This window comes from Triticum aestivum, chromosome 5B (assembly GCF_018294505.1).
Source record: "Triticum aestivum cultivar Chinese Spring chromosome 5B, IWGSC CS RefSeq v2.1, whole genome shotgun sequence".
NCBI classification, from domain to species: domain Eukaryota; kingdom Viridiplantae; phylum Streptophyta; class Magnoliopsida; order Poales; family Poaceae; genus Triticum; species Triticum aestivum.
The window spans coordinates 433,618,661-433,637,700 of record NC_057807.1 but is presented as its reverse complement, the minus strand read 5'-3'; the positions used below and the strand labels follow the sequence as shown (position 1 = coordinate 433,637,700).

Genomic DNA, 19,040 nt, shown 5'->3' with positions numbered 1-19,040 from the left:
CGAGCTGAGCCTTGGGCGGAATGCATGATTGAATTCGGCGTCAGAAAATACCGAATAATAGAGGAGCTCCATAAGTTATTCGGGTATCCGGACACTTACAATTTTGCCAGGGGCTTGACCCTGGATGGACATTCCTCCCCACCGTCTTCGGCATCGGAGGCGTAGTCCGGCAGAAGGGTCTTCCCCTTCTTGGACCCTCCGGCCTCCCCAGTTGGGGCAGCCTTCCTTTTCTTTCCTCCCCCCGTTGGAGGGGGAGAGGCTTCTTCTTCTTCTTCCTCCTTGTCCTCAGAGGCGGAGGGTGCTTCGGGGTTGTCGCGTGATGAATCCGACACCACCAGGCGTCGGGAGCTCTTTCGAGTCCCCGTGGCCTTCTTCTTGGCCTTCTTCTCCGGCACCACGTGAGGTGCCGGAACCAGCAGCCCCATCAATCGGGCATCCGCTGGGTCTTCTGGTAGGGGAGCCGGACAGTTAACCTTCCTGGACTTCTTCAGCCAGTCCTGTCAAAGGTAAGGGAGTTTAGATCCCGCATAGAGTCAGACTATGAAAGACAAGAGTCCCGTAAAGGGTAGAATAGCTTACCTTGTTGGCCTGACGCCGCGAGTTGAACCCGCGATCTTCGGTAGCGGATGCGGGGGCCTCAGCACCCTTAAACAGCACCTTCCAGGCATCTTCGTATGTAGTGTCGAAGAGCCTGCTCAAGGTTTGGTGCTGCGCCGGATCAAACTCCCACAATTTGAAGGCCCGTTGTTGGCATGGGAGGATCCGGCGGATAAGCATGACCTGGACTACATTCACAAGCTTGAGATTCTTGTTCACCAGCTTTTGGACGCAGGTTTGAAGTCTGGTCAGCTCTTCCGAATCTCCCCATGTTAGGCTCGTCTCTTTCCAGGAAGTGAGCCGTGTGGGAAAGCCAAATCGGAATTCGAGGGCCGCCGCCCATTTGGGGTCGCGCGGCTCGGTGATGTAGAACCACCCCGGTTGCCACCCTTTTATTGTCTCCACAAAGGAGCCCTCGAGCCATAGGACGTTAGCCATCCGGCCCACCATGGCACCTCCGCTCTCCGCTTGGCGGCCGCCCACTACCTTCGGTTTGACATTAAAAGTCTTCAGCCATAAGCCAAAGTGGGGCTGGATGCAGAGGAAGGCCTCGCACACGACGATGAACATCGAGATGTTGAGGATGAAGTTCGGGGCCAGATCGTGGAAGTCCGGACCATAGTAGAACATGAGCCCCCGGACGAATGGGTGAAGAGGAAAGCCCACTCCGCGGAGGAAATGGGGGAGAAATACAACCCTTTCATGGGGCCTGGGGGTGGGGATGAGTTGCCCCTCATCTGGAAGCCAGTGCGCGATGTTGTCAGACAAGTATCCGGCCTTCCTCAACTTTTTGATTTGCCCCTCCGTGACGGAGGAGGCCATCCATCTACCTCCCACTCCGGACATGATTGGAGAAGGTTGAGGTGGGAAGTGAGGATTTGGGCATTGGAGCTCGAGTGCGCAGGGATGGATAAGCAAAGGAGGAAGAAGGCGTAAATGGAAAGGGTGGATCCTTATCCCCTTATATGGGCAGCCGAAACTACAAGCCCCCACCAGCCTAATAAAACTCGCTTATCTCCCAAGCGCCACGGTTAATGACGCGGTTGGGTTACCCACGCCCGTATTGATGAGAATCCCGGAATAAGGGGACACGATCTCTGCTTTGACAAGACGTGCCAAGGAAACCGCCTCGCTAAACGCGCTGAGGTGGAACAGTAAAATGATTTGAATAAAGACTTGGCCGTGGCGTGATGTCATGCTGCGGAATACGTCAGCATATTAGATTTGTGCAGATATTATTCTCTCTACGATGGTATGTGGAACTTATTTTGCAGAGCCGGACACTATCCTTGTGTTCAACATCTTCTATGAAGTATTCGGAGGAGGAACCCGCCTTGCAATGCCGAAGACAATTTGCATGACGAACTCATCGTCATTGAAGCCTGGTTCAGGGGCTACTGAGGGAGTCCTAGATTAGGGGGTGTCTGGATGGCCGGACTATGACCTTTGGCCGGACTCCCGGACTATGAAGATACAAGATTGAAGACTTCGTCCCGTGTCCGGATGGGACTTTCCTTGGCATGGAAGGCAAGCTTGGCGATACGATATGAAGATCTCCTCCCATTGTAACCGACTCTATGTAACCCTAGCCCTCTCCGGTGTCTATATAAACCAGAGAGTTTTAGTCCGTAGGTTGAACAACAATCATACCATAGGCTAGCTTCTAGGGTTTAGCCTCTCTGATCTCGTGGTAGATCAACTCTTGTACTACCCATATCATCAATATTAATCAAGCAGGAGTAGGGTTTTACCTCCATCGAGAGGGCCCGAACCTGGGTAAAAACATCGTGTCCCTTGTCTCATGTTACCATCCGCCTAGACGCACAGTTCGGGACCCCCTACCCGAGATCCGCCGGTTTTGACACCGACAATCTTTGATTACCTAGTGGATGTAATTTCCTGTAATATATGCTGGAAGTGCAACGTTTTTCCTTGTATGCCGTATGTTTGCTTAGCGTGCCTCACATTCCAGCTAACTGGTTGCTTGGAAGCCAAAAAAGTAGTGAAATTATTAGTTAGCACGAACAGTCATGGGCCCTATATGAAGGAAGCGGCCCACTGCCCTTAATGGGCTTCCCTAATGGGCTTGCAGGGGCAAAATTCGCATAGGCCTTAGATTGATCGGTTTTGGTCTTGTCCATAATTGCTCGTCATAAAGGGCTCAACTTATAGCTGGGCCGGAATCGACGTTATCAAATTGGGACTACATACATGTTTGAACTTTAGCGGGCCCATTAAGTTGATGGGCCGTAACCAGGCCGGAAGCTCTATTGGGCCGCTATAATTGAAACGAGCCAACAGTTAATGCTTGGCCATGTTACCTCCCGGGTCATTAATAGGCCGACATCGAAGCAAGCAATAAGTGGGCCCATTCGATTTGACGAGCCGTTAACAGGTCGATACTAAGGTCGGGCTATATACGGCCCAATAGTATTGTGGGCCTTTAGCAGGCCGAAAGAGACATCGGACTCGTACTAGACCATCGAGAGCATGGGTCGCTAAGAGGCCAAAAGTCAGATCGGACTATATATGGCCCAACTATGTTGTGGGCCTTTAGCAGGCCGAAAGAGAAATCGGGCTAGTATTGGACCATGAAGAGCATGGGTCGTTAAGAGGCCAAAACTCAGGTCCAACGGCAAATGGACCAACTCATTTATAGGTCATTAATAGGCTGAAAGACACTCATGGCTAGAAATTGGCCCAACACTTAAATGGGTTGCTAAAAGTCCGAAAGACGTACATCCTAAAAATTGGTCCATCCCTGGAATGGGTCGTTAATAGGCCGAAACCACATCGGGCCAATATTGAGCCCAAATATATAGCGGGCTGTTAATGGGCTCGAACTGATAATGGGCTGCAATGGTGTCAAATAGTTAACGGGTCATTGACAGGCCAAATTGTCACATATCGTATGCGCCGTGGGTTTAAATGGACCAAACACAAGTAGGCCCTATATCGACCGGCCTGCTAATTTTGACTGGGTCGACCTCTTTCACGTAAATGGGCCACTATCGGGCTTTTCCACGTGCCAACGTATCATAGACACCTCCCGTACAATGAGTGGATGACATATGTCCCAATGCTAAGCCGACACGTGGATCCTCCGGCGATGAGAATTTTACACGTGGAAAATCCCCATTGGTTGAGCCTGTTAACGGGTTATCGGATCCAAACCAGAACCCGATAGCTTAATGGCGACCCGTTATGGTGGATGCCACGTGTCGGTTACCCTTGACGAAAACACTTCCATGACGCGCCATTTATCGTCATGGAAGTGGACACTTCTGTGATGATAATTTAGGTATTGTCATGGAACACTTCTACGACAGCACATGTATGACTATCTTAATTCTGTCATAAAATCGCCATGGATGTACATGCATGACAGAAAATGTGACCTACTATGACAAACACATATCATCACGGAAGTGTGTTTTTTTGTAGTGACGGGTGTAAGCCAATTTTGCACATGCAAAATACTTGGGTTAAACTACTAGAGGGGGGCCACCTGGTGAGCACAAGACACCAGAATTCCAGCTGGGCCCCCTCCGGTAGTTACATATTCTACACATCTCCAAATGAGTTGATAATTTATGGAGAATTATTTTGGAATATATAAAAAATACTGGAGCAAATAACTACCGGAGGGGGGCCACCTGGTGAGCACAAGACACCAGGGCGTGCCAGGCCCCCCAAGCGCGCCCTGGTGGGTTGTGCCCAACCCAGCCCACCTCTGGTGCCCACCTTCAGGTATATAGGTCATTTTGACCTAGAAAAAAAATCAAGAGAGGACCTTCGGGATGGAGCACCTCCGTCCCAAGGCGGAACTTGGGCAGGAGCACTTTTGTCGCGGAGTGATTCTGCCGGGAGAACTTCCCTCCCAAAGGGGAAAATCGAAGCCATCGTCATCACCAACAACTCTCTCATCATTGGGTGGCCACTCTCCATCAACATCTTCAACAGCACCATCTCCTCTCAAGACTCTTTTCTGGCGCCGTTGCCGGGGAGTGAAGCGCTCTTGGTAAGTGGAAATTGGTAAGGAAAAATTATTACTACGTGCTAAAATTTATTGTCACTTGCTACGATGGAAAACCATCCTTTGAGGGGTTTGTTCGGGGTATCTTCACCTCGACCGGGACCACAATTAGTTGCCCCTCAACCTACTGCACCTAATGAAAATATTGGTTATGAAATTCCTTCAGGTATGATAGAACAACTACTAGTTAATCCTTATGCAGGAGATGGAACTAAACATCCTGATATGCACTTGATCTATGTGGATGAAATTTGTGGATTGTTTAAGCTTGCAGGTTTGCCCGGAGATGAACCTAAGAAGAAGGTTTTCCCTTTATATTTGAAGGTAAAAACATTGAGATGGTATAGGCTATGCGATGATATTGGATCTTGGAACTGGAATCGATTGAAGTTGGAATTTCACCAAAAAATTTATCCTATGGATCTAGTTCATCGTGATATATATAATTTTTGGCCTCGTGAAGGAGAAAGTATCTCTCTAGCTCTCGAGAGAAATTATTATTCAGAACTTCTATGCTCGGCTTTCTCGTGATGATCAATTCATGCTCGATACTTCTTGTACTGGTTCTTTTATGAAGAAGACTATTGAATTCAGGTGGGATCTTTTAGAAAGAATTAAACGCAACTCTGAAGGTTGGGAACTCTATGAAGGTAAAGAGTCAGGTATTAAGCTTGAATTTGATTGTGTTAAATCTTTTATGAATACCGATGCTTTTCACAAGTTTAGCACTAAACATGGACTTGACTCTGAGATAGTAGCATCTTTTTTGTGAATCTTTTACTACTCATGTTGATCTCCCTAAGGATAAATGGTTTAAATATCATCCCCCTATTAAATAAGAAATTAAAGAACCGGTCATGGTTAAATATGAAACTACTATTTACAATGTTGATCCACTTGTGCCTACTACTTATATTGAAAAAACACCTTTCCCTGTGAGGATAAAGGAACATGCTAAGGTTTCAGTTGTGGTTCGCAAAAGTAATATCAAAGCACCTAGACCTTCAGAACAAATCAAAGTAGAACCTAGTGTTGCTATGGTTAAAGATCTCCTGGTAGAAAATATTGATGGGCATGTTATTTACTTCTGTGATGAAGCTGTTAGAATTGCTAAACCTGATGAAAAATATAAACATAGGCATGTTGTTGGCATGCATGTTGTCTCAGTTAAAATAGGAGATCATTGTTATCATGGTTTACGTGACTTAGGTGCTAGTATGAGTGCTATTCCTTTTACCTTATACCAAGAAATTATGGATGACATAGCACCCGCTAAAATAGAAGACATAGATGTTACTATTAAACTTGCTAATAGAAACACTATCACACCACTTGGGATTGTTAGAGATGTTGAAGTCTTGTGTGGGAAAATAAAATACCCTACTGATTTTCCAGTTCTTGGTTCCCCACAAGATGATTTTTGTCCCATTATCTTTGGTAGACCTTTCTTGAACACCGTTAATGCTAAAATAGATTGTGAAAAACAAAATTTGGTGTTAGCTTTGGTGATGAGTCTCATGAGTTTAATTTTTCCAAGTTTAGTAGACAACCTCATAAGAAAGAATTATCTAGTAAGAATGAAATAATTGGCCATGCTTCTATTGCCGTGCCTCCTACTGATCCGCTAGAACAATATTTGCTAGACCATGAAAGTTATATGCATATGCATGAAAGAAATGAAATAGATAAAAATTTCTTTGAACAACGACCTTTGCACACAATTTGCCTGTTGAAACTCTAGGAGGTTGATATGTCCATTTTGAATCATGTTTACCTACTGTTATTTATAATGTTTTATGCATAATAATGCTTTTTGTAGTAATTCTAATGCCTTTTCTCTCATAATATGCAAGGTTCACATAAAGAGGGAGAATTCCGGCAGCTGGAAATCTGGACCTGAAAAAGCTACGTCAGGCTACCTATTCTGCACAACTCCAAATTAGTTGAAACTTCACGAGGAATTTTTATGGAATAAATAAGAAATACTGGAGAAAATAACTACCGGAGGGGGCCACCTAGTGAGCACAAGACACCAGGGCGCGCGAGGCCCCCCAGGCGCGCCTTTGTGGGTTGTGCTCAGCCCAGCCCACCTCCGGTGCCCTCTTATGGTATATAAGTCATTTTGACCTAGAAAAATAGGGAGAGGACTTTCGGGACGAAGTGCCGCCATCTCGAGGCAGAACTTGGGCAGGAGCGCTTTTGCCCTCCAGGGAAGCGATTCCGCCGGGGGAACTTCCCTCCTGGATGGGGAAATCATCGTCATCATCATCGCCAACAACTCTCCCATCTTGGGAGGGCAATATCCATCAACATCTTCAACAGCACCATCTCCTCTCAAACCCTAGTTCATCTCTTGTGTTCAATCTTTGTACCAGAACTATAGATTGGTACTTGTGGGTGACTAGTAGTGTTGATTACATCTTGTAGTTGATTACTATATGGTTTATTTGGTGGAAGATTATATGTTCAGATCCATTATGCTATTTAATACCTCTTTGATCTTGAGCATGATTATCATTTGTGAGTAGTTACTTTTGTTCTTGAGGTCACGGGAGAAATCTTGTTGCAAGTAATCATGTGAATTTTATATGTGTTTGATATTTTGATGATATGTATGTTGTGATTCCCTTAGTGGTGTCATGTGAACGTCAACTACATGGCACTTAACCATATTGGGCCTAAGGGAATGCATTGTGGAGTTATTATTAGATGATGGGTTGTGAGAGTGACAAAAGCTTAAATGTCCTAGTTTATGCGTTATTCCGTAAGGGACTGATTTGGATCCAAAAGTTTAATGCTATGGTTAGAATTTATTCTTAATAATTTTCTCGTAGTTGCGGATGCTTGTGAGGGGGTTAATCATAAGTAGGAGGTTTGTTCAAGTAAGAACAGCACCTAAGAATTAGTCCACCCACATATCAAATTATCAAAGTAGCGAACACGAAACCAACATGATGAAAGTGACTAGATGAAATCCCTGTGTATCCTCAAGAACGCTTTGCTTATCATAAGAGACAGTTTTGGCCTGTCCTTTTCCTCAAAAGGATTGGGCTATCTTGCTGCACTTTGGTTACCGTTACCATTACTTGCTCGTTAAAATTATCTTGCTATCAAACTACTCATTACTTATAATTTCAGTGTTTGCAGAGAATATGTTGTTGAAAACCACTTGTCATTTCCTTCTGCTCCTCGTTGGCTTCGACACTCTTACCTATCAAAAGGACTACGATTGATCCCCTATACTTGTGGGTCGTCAGAGGTCCTCCTCCACCTAAGGGCGATCCTGTGTTTGAATTAAAACCATTTCCTGACACTTTGAAATATGTTTATCTCGATGAGAAAAAGATATATCATATTATTATTAGTGCTAACCTTTCAGAACATGAAGAAGAAAGATTATTGAAAATTCTGAAGAAGCATTGTGCTGCTATTGGATGTACTATTGATGATCTTAAGGGCATTAGTCCCACTCTTTGTCATCACAAGATTAATATGGAACCTGATGCTAAACCCGTTGTTGATCACCAACGACGTTTGAATCCTAAAATGAAAGAAGTGATAAGAACTGAAATATTAAAGCTTCTGGAAGCATGTATAATCTATCCCATAGTTGATATTAGATGGGTAAGTCATGTTCATTGTGTCCCTAAGAAGGGAGGTATTACTATTGTTCCTAATGATAAAGATGAACTTATTCCACAAAGAATTGCCAGTGGCTACAGAATGGTAAGATTTTAGAAAGCTAAATAAAGAAACTAGAAAAGATCATTGCCCTCTGCTTTGTATCGATCAAATGCTAGAAAGACTATCTAAGCACACACACTTTTGTTTTCTTGATGGTTATTCTGGTTTTTCTCAAATACCTGTTTGACAACCTGATCAAGAGAAAACCACCTTTACTTGCCCATTTGGAACTTATGCTTATAAAATGCATGGCTTTTGGTTTATGCAATGCACATGCTACCTTTCAAAGATGTATAACTGCTATATTCTCTGATTTGTGTGAAAAGATTGTTGAGGTTTTCATGGATGACTTTTCTGTTTATGGAACTTCCTTTGATGATTGCTTAAGCAACCTTGATCGAGTTTTGCAGAGATGTGAGCAAACTAATCTTGTCTTGAACTAGGATAAGTGCCACTTTATGGTTAATGAAGGTATTGTCTTGGGCATAAAATTTCGGAATGAGGTATTGAGGTGGATAAAGCTAAAGTTGATGCAGTTGAGAAAATGTCATGTCCTAAAGATATTAAAGGTATTCATAGTTTTCTTGGTCATGCTAGTTTCTACATGAAGTTTATTAAAGACTTCTCTAAAATTTCTAGGCCTCTTACAAATCTTTTACAAAAGGATGTTCCATTTGTTTTTGATGATGATTGTGTAGAAGCCTTTGAAACACTTATGAAAGCCTCAATTTCTCCACCTATTGTTCAACCACCTGATTGGAACTTGCCTTTTGAAATTATGTGTGATGCTAGTGATTATGTTGTTGGTGTTGTTCTAGGACAAAGAGTTGATAAGAAATTAAATGTTATTTATTATGCTAGCAAAACTCTAGATAGTGCCCAACAAAATTATGCTACTACTGAAGAAAAAATTTAGTAGTTGTGTTTGCTTGTGATAAATTCAGATCTTACATCGTTGATTCCAAAGTAATTGTTCACACTGATCATGCTGCTATAAAATATCTTATGGAAAAGAAAGATGCTAAAGCTAGACTCATTAGGTGGGTTCTTTTGCTACAAGAATTTGAGTTACATATTACTGATAGAAAAGGAGCTGAGAACCCCGTAGCTGATAGGTTAGAAAATATTCTTGATGACCCACTACCTATTGATGATAGCTTTCCTGATGAACAACTAGCTGCAACAAATGTTTCTCATAATACTCCTTGGTATGCTGACTATGCTAATTATATTGTTGCTAAATACATACCACCTAGTTTTACATATCGACAAAAGAAAAAATTCTTCTATGATGTAAGACATTACTTTTGGGATGACCCACATATTTACAAAGGAGTAGATGGTATTACTAGACATTGTGTACCTGAGCATGAACAGGAACAAATCCTACGGAAATGTCATTCCGAAGCTTATGGAGGACATCAAGCGGTAGATAGAACTGCTCATAAGGTATTGCAATCTGGGTTTTATTGGCCTACTCTCTTCAAGGATGCCTGTAAGTTTGTTTTATCTTGTGATGAATGTCAAAGAATTGGTAATGTCGGTAAGCGTCAAGAAATGCCTATGAATTATTCACTTGTTGTTGAACCATTTGATGTTTGGGTTTTTGATTATATGGGACCATTTCCTTCCTCTAATGGGTATACTCATATTTTGGTTATTGTTGATTATGTTACTAAGTGGGTAGAAGCTATTCCAACTAGTAGTGCTGATCACAACACTTCCATTAAAATGCTTAAAGAAGTTATTTTCCCCAGGTTTGGAGTCCCTAGATATTTAATGATTGATGGTGGTTCACACTTTATTCATGATGCTTTCCATAAAATGCTTGCTAAATATGATGTCAACCATAGAATTGCATCACCTTATCCTCCTCAATCTAGTGGTCAAGTTGAACTTAGCAATAGAGAAATAAAACTAATATTACAAAAAACTCTCGATAGGTCCCGAAAGAATTGGTCTAAGAAATTGGATGATGCACTTTGGGCTTACAGAACAGCTTATAAAAATATGTCTCCTCATAAAATGGTTTATGGAAAAAGCTTGTCATTTGCCTCTTGAGTTAGAACATAAAGCATATTGGGCAATTAAAGAACTCAACTATGATTTCAAACTTACCGGTGAAAAGAGGTTATTTGATATTAGTTCACTAGATGAATGGAGAACCCAAGCCTATGAAAATGCCAAACTATTTAAAGAAAAGGTTAAAAGATGGCATGATAAAAGGATGCGAAAGCGGGAATTCAAAGTTTGTGAATATGTTCTTCTGTACAACTCTTGTTTCGGATTCTTTTCAGGAAAAGTTCTCTCTAAATGGGAAGGACCATATATTATCGAGGAGGTTTATCTCTCTGGAGCTATCAAAAGTAATAATGCCGAAGGTACTAACCCGAAGGTGGTCAATGGACAAAGAATTAAATAATATATCTCAGGTACGCCTATTAATGTTGAAAGCAATATTATTCAAACCATGACACCGGAGGAACACATAAAAGAAACCTTCCGGAACCCTCTAGAATCTTGAAAAAGAGGAGGTACGTGATACGGTAAGTAAATGAGCTCCGAAAAATCCGTAAAAATATTTTCTGTTAGTTTTGGAATATTACAAAAAATAGGAAAATAAGAAACAACTAGGAAGGCAACCAAGGAGGGCACAAGATACCATGGCGCGCCTGCCTTGCCTGGCGCACCCAAGTAGGTTCTGCCCACCTCGGGAACCTTCTCGAATCCGTTTTCCTCTCGTTTTGCTTGTTTCCCAAGATTAAAAAAATCTATATATACCCCCCGAACGTATTGTATCACGGAGAAATCCTCTATGCTTCTTTCTTGCTGTTTTCTGACAGATCTGAAACTATGTCTTCTCAAGACTCGGAAGGTGAGAGCTATGTTGCTAAATATATTGCAAACTCCAAAGTTTATGGAGATGTGGAACATTATGGTTGGACCATGGAGGAAGAAAAATACTATGATCCGCAAGGGAAGGAGGAGACAAGCTCAGACGAAGAGGAAGTTCCACTACCCCAACTTGGGAACATGCACATGGAATTCAAGAAGTCAAGTCTCCCTAATAAAACAAAGAAACCTAAGATCCAGTTTATCCCGTTTCGTCTTCTGCGGGAGAACAAGCAGGAGTTATGCAAAAAGGTACTAATGCTGGAGCAGGAGATTGATAACTTGAGGGAGGAAAATTCCACCCTCAAGCGTAAGCTAAGGAGGATGGATAAGCTAGCTACTACCTCATCACCACCACCATCACCTTCTTTACCACCAAAGGAGACTTGAGTAACGGGTATGGGAACTCCCATTGGCTTGTGCCAACCTTGGGGGAGGTGCCCTGGTATCGTATCACCACCACTATCTTTGCCTTTATCTATCTTAGTTTGATCTTTAGTTATCTTTTGATTTAGTTGAATAAAAAGTTTAGTTCAATCTATTTTTGAGTGTTTTGTTAGTGATCTATCTATCTATGAAATCGTGTGTGAGATATATAATAAAGTTTAGTTCGAGTTTTGCTTTCTTTACTTTTATGTTTCAACAAAAAGAAAAGAAATCATGAAAAAGATCATATGCTAATCTTATGGTAAGTAATGGCATCACATAAAGAAGAGTACAAGTGGTAAAATTTGTTGAAAGTTGACAAACATAGCATTGGTTAATGATGCAATCCATGAAAGAATTAATAAGGGAAGAGAAGATTCACATGCAAATACACTATCTTGGACATCTTTTATGATTATGAGCCCCCATCAAAATATTATATGCCAAAATTGTTGACGTTGGAAAAGAAAGACAACGTAATGATTTATGTTTGTTCATATTCACATAGAAGTTACATTGTCATAGATCCTTTAACATGTGGTGCTTGCCCAGGGCTCAACATATAAATAGAGGAGCAAGGCTAGCCCCTAGAACACAAGTTTTTGAGCGTCCTCTAGTTGATCTAGTCCTAGTTGGTCCTAGTTGACTAATTAAAGCTAGCCCTAGCTACCTCCAATACTCATAATTAGAAGCCTAGTGTGGTTCAAATCTCCTCCCTCTAGTTCATCCTCCGCTCTAAATCTGTTGTGCTTGGCGAAGCCCTGCGGAAATAGTTTCACCACCACCGTCACCACGCCGTCGTGCTGCCGGAAATCATTTACTACTTCACTCCTCTTGCTGGATCAAGAAGGCGAGGACGTCATTGAGTTGAACGTGTGCTGAACGTGCAGGTGTCGTATGTTCGGTGCTTGATCGGAACGGATTGTGAAGGTGTACGACTACATCAACCCCGTTGATAAACGCTTCCGCTTAGCGATCTATAAGGGTATGTAGATGCTCTCCCCTCTCATAGCTATGCATCTTCATGGATAGATTTTGTGTGTGCGTAGAATTTTTTTATTTTCCATGCAACGTTTCCCAACAGTTTTCCCCAGTTTGTTGAGCGCTTTCTATTCGACGGAGGGAACACACTTTGTGTGCTTTATCTTCTCCGTGCGTGTCAGGCGGGAGGGGATGGAACATGTAACTTTCCTCTACCATCGTCGTCACCCCTCTACAAACACCCTAAACCATCGAAGCCAGTCACACGAAACATCCAACCACTCAAAAGCATGCAACTGCCTGCATTGTTTCGTCTGTTCGGTCCCGATTTGTATTCCTACATAGCTTATCCAGGCGCCACTGAAAGATCCCATAGAGTGGTGCGACTACCAATAACTTGCCAGCGTGTAAGGACGACCAAGGCCGAAGAACCAAATTAAATGCTCGCCCATACGAGTCGTTGCCCCAATCCTACCCTCATATGTTTGCTCTGCAACGCCATGTCCGACCAATGCGAGTGGCTTCAGCTTGCCCTATTCGAAGTCCTGAGAGCGAAAGAGAATGATACATGTGGATAGCCAACATCGAACCAAGACAAGATTACATAAAAAGACGATCGCTAGCCCGATGAGCACACTAGGGGCGAGCAGTTGGCGTTCAGTAGACGGGTGCGAATAAAGGAGGCGCTAAGAAGAGCCGCTACACGTGGAAATCATATGACAGGTACATAACAATAGGGCTGACTAGTTTGTGTGTGATAACCGTGTATAGAGAAAGGAATAGAACGAGCACCAACTGTCGAGTCCGTTTCATCTCTCTTTTCGAGCCACTTGTGCTGAATAAGCTCGACCTGGGCCCGCCCAATCAAGCATTGTGGACCATGTCCACGGGACACCCTTTGTTCGGTCGTATCATCTGTGCAGTTAATACGAGAAGACGATGCAATGACCATCTGGGGAGCTGGGCTACCGTCATCATGCTTTGTAGTGAAGGATGGTCATGTTGTACTCATGTGTCCCACATGTTACCATTTCCGAGCTGGGAAATTCCTCTCTGGTTATGTATTTCATATTTTGTTTATCCGCACTTCCGCTTCGTCATCCTTAGACGGCTCTTTTTCACGCAGCTTCTCCCCCTAATCCACTTTCAGGCCAACCGAACCCGACCACCTCCGATGGCATGTATATGCGAAGGAAGGAGAGGCATGGCCGCATCCCACGTTGGTTCCATCGGCGATGAGGGGGATGGCCAGGATACTTCGGTAGCTCGGTGAAAAAAAATCCTTTGAAAGTTCCAATGTACCTTTTTATATTTTTCTTGCCAATCAAGCACTATTACCTTTATTTGCTCGTTTCTTGTGACGTATCCAAACGATTCTCCTCAACAAATGATGTTTTTGGTTTTTTGGTACAATCTAGCATGTTGACGTTTCGATATTTTTTCTTCTATTCATATGTTTTCAAAATAGTGGGTACATATGAGTTCCTTCGTTACTCTTGGGCGCTCTTGTCTTCTTGTGTTCGCCTCTGTGTCTCACACCCAAGAACGCTTGGAACGTGTTTGGTTCAAACTTTTGTTACTCGTCATTCAGTTACATTGTTACCCGATTCTCGTGAACATGTTTGGTTATACTGGACCGTAAATGGGTACCACACAAACTAGCACGGCCCTACTCAAGCCCAGATTCCCCCACCCCCCACCATAAATAGACCGCTTTACTGGACAAGGGTGAGAGCGAACCCAGGACTGCTCGAGAAAACCCTTCGCCGCCGACCCCGTCCTGCATCTGTCCCAATTCTTCTTCTTCGTCTAGGGGCTACTACTCGCCGAGGCCCCGATTTCCCATCCAAGTTTCTCCATGTCACGCCCACCTCGTCATGGGAAGAGCAACGCCGAGGCGGGAAGAGCAGCGGCGGCCGCCCTTTCCCTTCATAGACAGGTGGTGCTGGCGTTGGATGCCCCTGGAGCCCAGATCTCCCCCTACTCCACAAGCAACCCGCCACGGAGGAGCAAGGACGATGTTGTGCAAGTAGCGGCGGCAACGGCCGATTCCATCAGGTAGCCTTTTTTTTCATGGATCCAAATTTCGATCTTCGTGATTTCTACTGCATGCGCGTGATGTGCTTCAAATTCCGAGTGCTGAGATTTCTGCTTAATGCTTGTAGTTTTTTTTATAAAAGAAGTTCAAATCTAAAGATTTTTTTTATGATTTTCAAAGTTTAGCACACGTCTATTGTACAGCGGGGACGAAAGCTGGAAAAAGAACATTAATGTATTCGATAACAAATTGCCAATTTAAACAAAATAGAGTAAAGAATGCGCGCATACACCACGCTGTCACTTTACTCTTCACCATTTACGTCGTTTCCTTTTTTTTTTTACCTTACCATTTACGAGTACGCCGTTGGAAACGCGACCTCACCCCGGTGCTGCCAGTCTGACCAGAAGGGCCCATCAAATTCGTAGAGGGTCAAAGCGAGTTCCCAGTTGACTCCCAGACTTTCCTTCACTCCCCCCTGGCCATCCCCACCGCCCCCCGCGACAGCGCCCCCCTCATCTCCCTCCGCCGAAGCTCGCCACCCCCGAGAAATTTCTCCCCATCAGCCCCGCCGTCGGCTTCTTCTCCCCCGTGGCACTGGACTGGAGTGGAGTTGGCACCCCTCCGGGCTCGATTCGGTAGGTTTGCTGGTGACGAACCCTAACCGGCTCGCGTTCTGTTCGCGGTAATCCGAGTGTTCATTTTTTCTCCAACGCGTTCAGTTTCTTGCGGGCTCGCGTGGCGGCTAACCTTCTTCCAGGAGGTTCCGGCGGCGTTTGGCCGCGCACTGAGGAACCATGCTCAACGTCAAGACCGAACCTGCAACTGCAATGGATGCAGTGGGGTGAGTCAATTTTGCCTTTTAATAATGTCTGAAAGCGGCAATGTTCTTTGTGCACAACGGGAGGAGCACACCATTCAGTTTTATGGTTTTCCTCCAAGTTTGCTTTTCCACTTCAGCATATGGAGTTCTCTAGAGAACACGAAAGATGCCATTGTAGACTTCACGATTATGCGCTTTATGTTTTGTTCAATTTTGATCCTTCAGAATTCATATGTACATAAACAATTGTACATAAACCCATGCTGGAGAAGTTAATTTTTAGTACAATTTTGACTAGGTAGGAGTAACATGCTGAATGAGGATAGAATACATTGCTGTCGGTTGTAACGAGTGTCTGTCAGCCGTTGGACGCCGTTTTATTCGTGGCCGGTTGTTTCGGCCTACTCTTAGGCTTCTAATTAATATTCGTTCTTCAATGCATTGAGACGCAAGCTCTGCTTTTTCTCGATGCCTGACAATAAATTGTAAGTGCAAATTAGTTTGAACACAAGACCAAAGGCTGCAGTTCCATAAATATAGTACCTGGAACCAAGTTGTTAGCAATATAGTAGTGAAGTTGAATCTATCTTATGAAAAAGGACAGCCTGCATTTTTGCTCACAAATACCATTCCGTAGGTCTGTGCTGGACTAAGTTTCGAGTGATCCAGGATGTTACGCTTTACTATCATTTGAAATGGCATATCGCTTCTTTTTTGCAAGTGGAAGTGCCATACTACTTCTTTTGCGAGAAGAAGTGGCATATAACTTTAGGGCTAGAATAATAAGGCAAAACAATGACAGAATGAAGGAGGCTTTGGTTCTTATGTTTCCGACAGTCATGTATTTTCTTTATATCCTAATTAACCTGAACATGCCACCTCTATTCCATCTAATATTTTCTTTGCCGTAAATATTTGAACCTTTTCTATCGGGAATCTTGTACCATTGAAAGTTTGAGACAAACTAAATACACATGGGCTTCGGAAAAGACAAATTGATACTTCCATGTCACCTCAGGACCAAATTGATCATGAATTTTGAACATCTAGATCTTAGCCCATCCTTGACAGAGCACAGTTACTCATTTGTTACAGACTTTATCTTCTGCTTGTTGTTGCTGTAAGAAATCATGAAACATGATCGTAAGTTCTTTGCCTACTCATGTGCAGTGAACCGGAAACTGAGGAGCATGAACAGAAGGTAAACAGATACCAAGCTGAACTTGCAGCACGCATTAAGGCCAAATACTTCTCTAATAAGGCTTCTGACGGAGGTACTTCTTAAGTCTTCAGCTTCATGCATTAAATAGATTCACCTTAATAGATGTATATAATCACCTAGTATTCTGAACTTTCTAAAACTTGTTTTGATGTCAGATAGGTTGCTATTTTCGTCTGATATTGTAGCAGTTGTCATTTGTTCACAATGCATCAAGTTGCTTTCAGAAAAACTGGATGAAATAAGCAAAAGGAATTAAACCTCGTACTTGTATTGTTTAAGTTTTCTTCAGTGTGGGTCAGGACAAATCGTACATATTAGTTGCTATCTGCTCCAGAACTAAGTTAAGGGCAGAATTCTATTGCAAATTTTACTCAAGCCTTGTGAGAACAGAGCTCCATACAATCAAGCACACAACCTCTGCGTCAGGCATCGTATCTTGATAGTAGATCTCGAACTATGATGGTGTTTCTATTTATGTATTTTCTAATGTACGACTTCCAACTATGTAGAGGTAGGGTTGATTTAAGCTCATCTGATTTCGAGTGAGTTACTTGGTTCATATTGTAAATGGAAAAATATAGCCTGTCTTGTTGTTTATCTGCCTGGTAATAGGGAAATAACTTGCGCATTTTCATTCACAAGTCAGCCAGATATCGATAACTGAAAATCTAATGGGAGTACATGATTTTGAAATATCTCTATCTGAAGGTCACATTTTAATTGTTAAATTAGCTAACTTACTACCAGTAACCCTAAGTTTCAACAAGTCAAGAGCTATGGGTCCGTGGCTATGTTTTTTGCCAATGAATGATACTCCCACATGATATTTTGCATATATGGTATGAACTTTGATTGTAATTATTTATGCACCAGTACATGCTATATTTGATCTTCATGCCTAGTTTGTCAATCTATATTGACAATGATCCATTATTTCTTAATATGGGGCCATGTGACTTAGTCAGCATTGTAGTCATGGTATATGGTTATTTGTAAATTGGCCCTTTTATATAACAAGTGATTTGATCAACATGTTGAAGCACTATGAATCTATGGTTATGGGAACATACTATTGAAAATTATTAAGAATAGTTACATACTTTATGGTCACATTTTCTGATAAGCTGCCATTTCCTTTTTGAATTTCCATATACTTTACTAGTGTCCACTAGCAGACTCCTACTTAAATGAATTCTCAGGGGAAAATAGTATAGAAGTGACTTTATTGAATGTGACATCTCATTACTGAGGTGGTCTTTTTGGTCAATTTGCATGTTTGCCTTTTTTTCAGAACTCAGTAGTGATCGCTAGTCTGCAAACTTGTGTAAATGACTGATAATTGTGTTCAAATTTCCTGATTATTATTAATTATATGTTGGTCCTTCTTTTTGCTATTAGACCATGTCAATGTTCAGTTCCTCATCCTTTTCTTTGTTAATAGGAAAAATCTTTGAAGAAGAAACTATTGTTGAAGGCGAAACCATCCATTCAAGCAGGTGTGTTTCCTATGTGCTTTTGTGTAAATATCTCAAATTTGGATATAGCAATCATCTCCATTTTTCGTTCTTAGGTGGCCATGCACAAGTTCGTATGCGAACCCGGCAAATTTTCTCCGAGAGAAGAACAACCATGAAAGGAGGGATTCTCCATCAGCAGCAGATTCCTCTGCGAAGAACGATTCTCCATCTGTGGTAGCTGAAGCCTCGCCAAAAAGTAATGCAGGTGTTCCGGCAACAGAAAACAATCTAACACCTGCCAAGAGACAGGTATCCAAGGAGACCTGATGGGATGACAGTAGGCTGGTGGGTCGTTGTATGTTCTCAAGTCCGAAGACTACAACAACCCGAAGCATGCAAGTATCAGGAAATAAAAATCCGTCCAGCAGATGTATGTAGGCGATGCTTGATTCATTTCGTCGAACCGGTTTCAGCATCTGTTGGGAACAATTTTTTGTCTTAAGTCTCAAGGTATATGCTACCTGAAGTTTTTTTTTTAAACTGCCTTACTTGTTTGTAGGCGATGCTACATTCATTTCATTGAATCTGTTTCAGTATTACCTGTTGGGAAGAATTGTATTCTTGGTATTTTATTTGGTTGCTGAGTATTTGTGGTAAAACATTAACCAGCTGCTACTCTGAGTATCAATATGCACTTCGAATTAAGTATTGCGATATCATACTGTGTTATCCCTCGGGCGGCGCGCGGGGAGAAACCCTAAAACCGCTGCAACCTTCCTTTTATGTCGGGCCAGCTCTAGGGAAGCCGGCAGCATGGTGTTTCCCTGTTGGTCGTTTTATCCAACTAGCGCGATGCGTATGAGGAAGCTTTAGTGAGGTGGCTT

At 42.7% G+C, this 19,040-nt stretch overlaps 1 protein-coding gene across 1 annotated transcript; it reads left to right on the top strand.

The window, feature by feature from the left end:
* The first annotated feature begins 15,128 nt into the window (after nt 1–15,128).
* On the top strand, nt 15,129–18,831 carry LOC123112284 (uncharacterized). Its single transcript, XM_044533236.1, has 5 exons — nt 15,129–15,292; nt 15,377–15,498; nt 16,648–16,751; nt 18,141–18,195; nt 18,270–18,831. The coding sequence occupies exons 2-5, from the start codon at nt 15,452–15,454 to the stop codon at nt 18,481–18,483; spliced, it is 420 nt and encodes a 139-aa protein (XP_044389171.1). The 5' UTR covers nt 15,129–15,292; nt 15,377–15,451; the 3' UTR covers nt 18,484–18,831.
* The last annotated feature ends 209 nt before the right edge of the window (nt 18,832–19,040 follow it).

Excerpts from the sequence above, each read along its gene's own strand:
- LOC123112284 (XM_044533236.1), top strand. The coding sequence starts at position 15,452 with ATGCTCAACGTCAAGACCGAACCTGCAACTGCAATGGATGCAGTGGG. Across the intron at positions 15,499-16,647 it reads ACTGCAATGGATGCAGTGGG|TGAACCGGAAACTGAGGAGC; the intron begins GTGAGTCAATTT and ends ACTCATGTGCAG. Across the intron at positions 18,196-18,269 it reads GAAACCATCCATTCAAGCAG|GTGGCCATGCACAAGTTCGT; the intron begins GTGTGTTTCCTA and ends TTTCGTTCTTAG.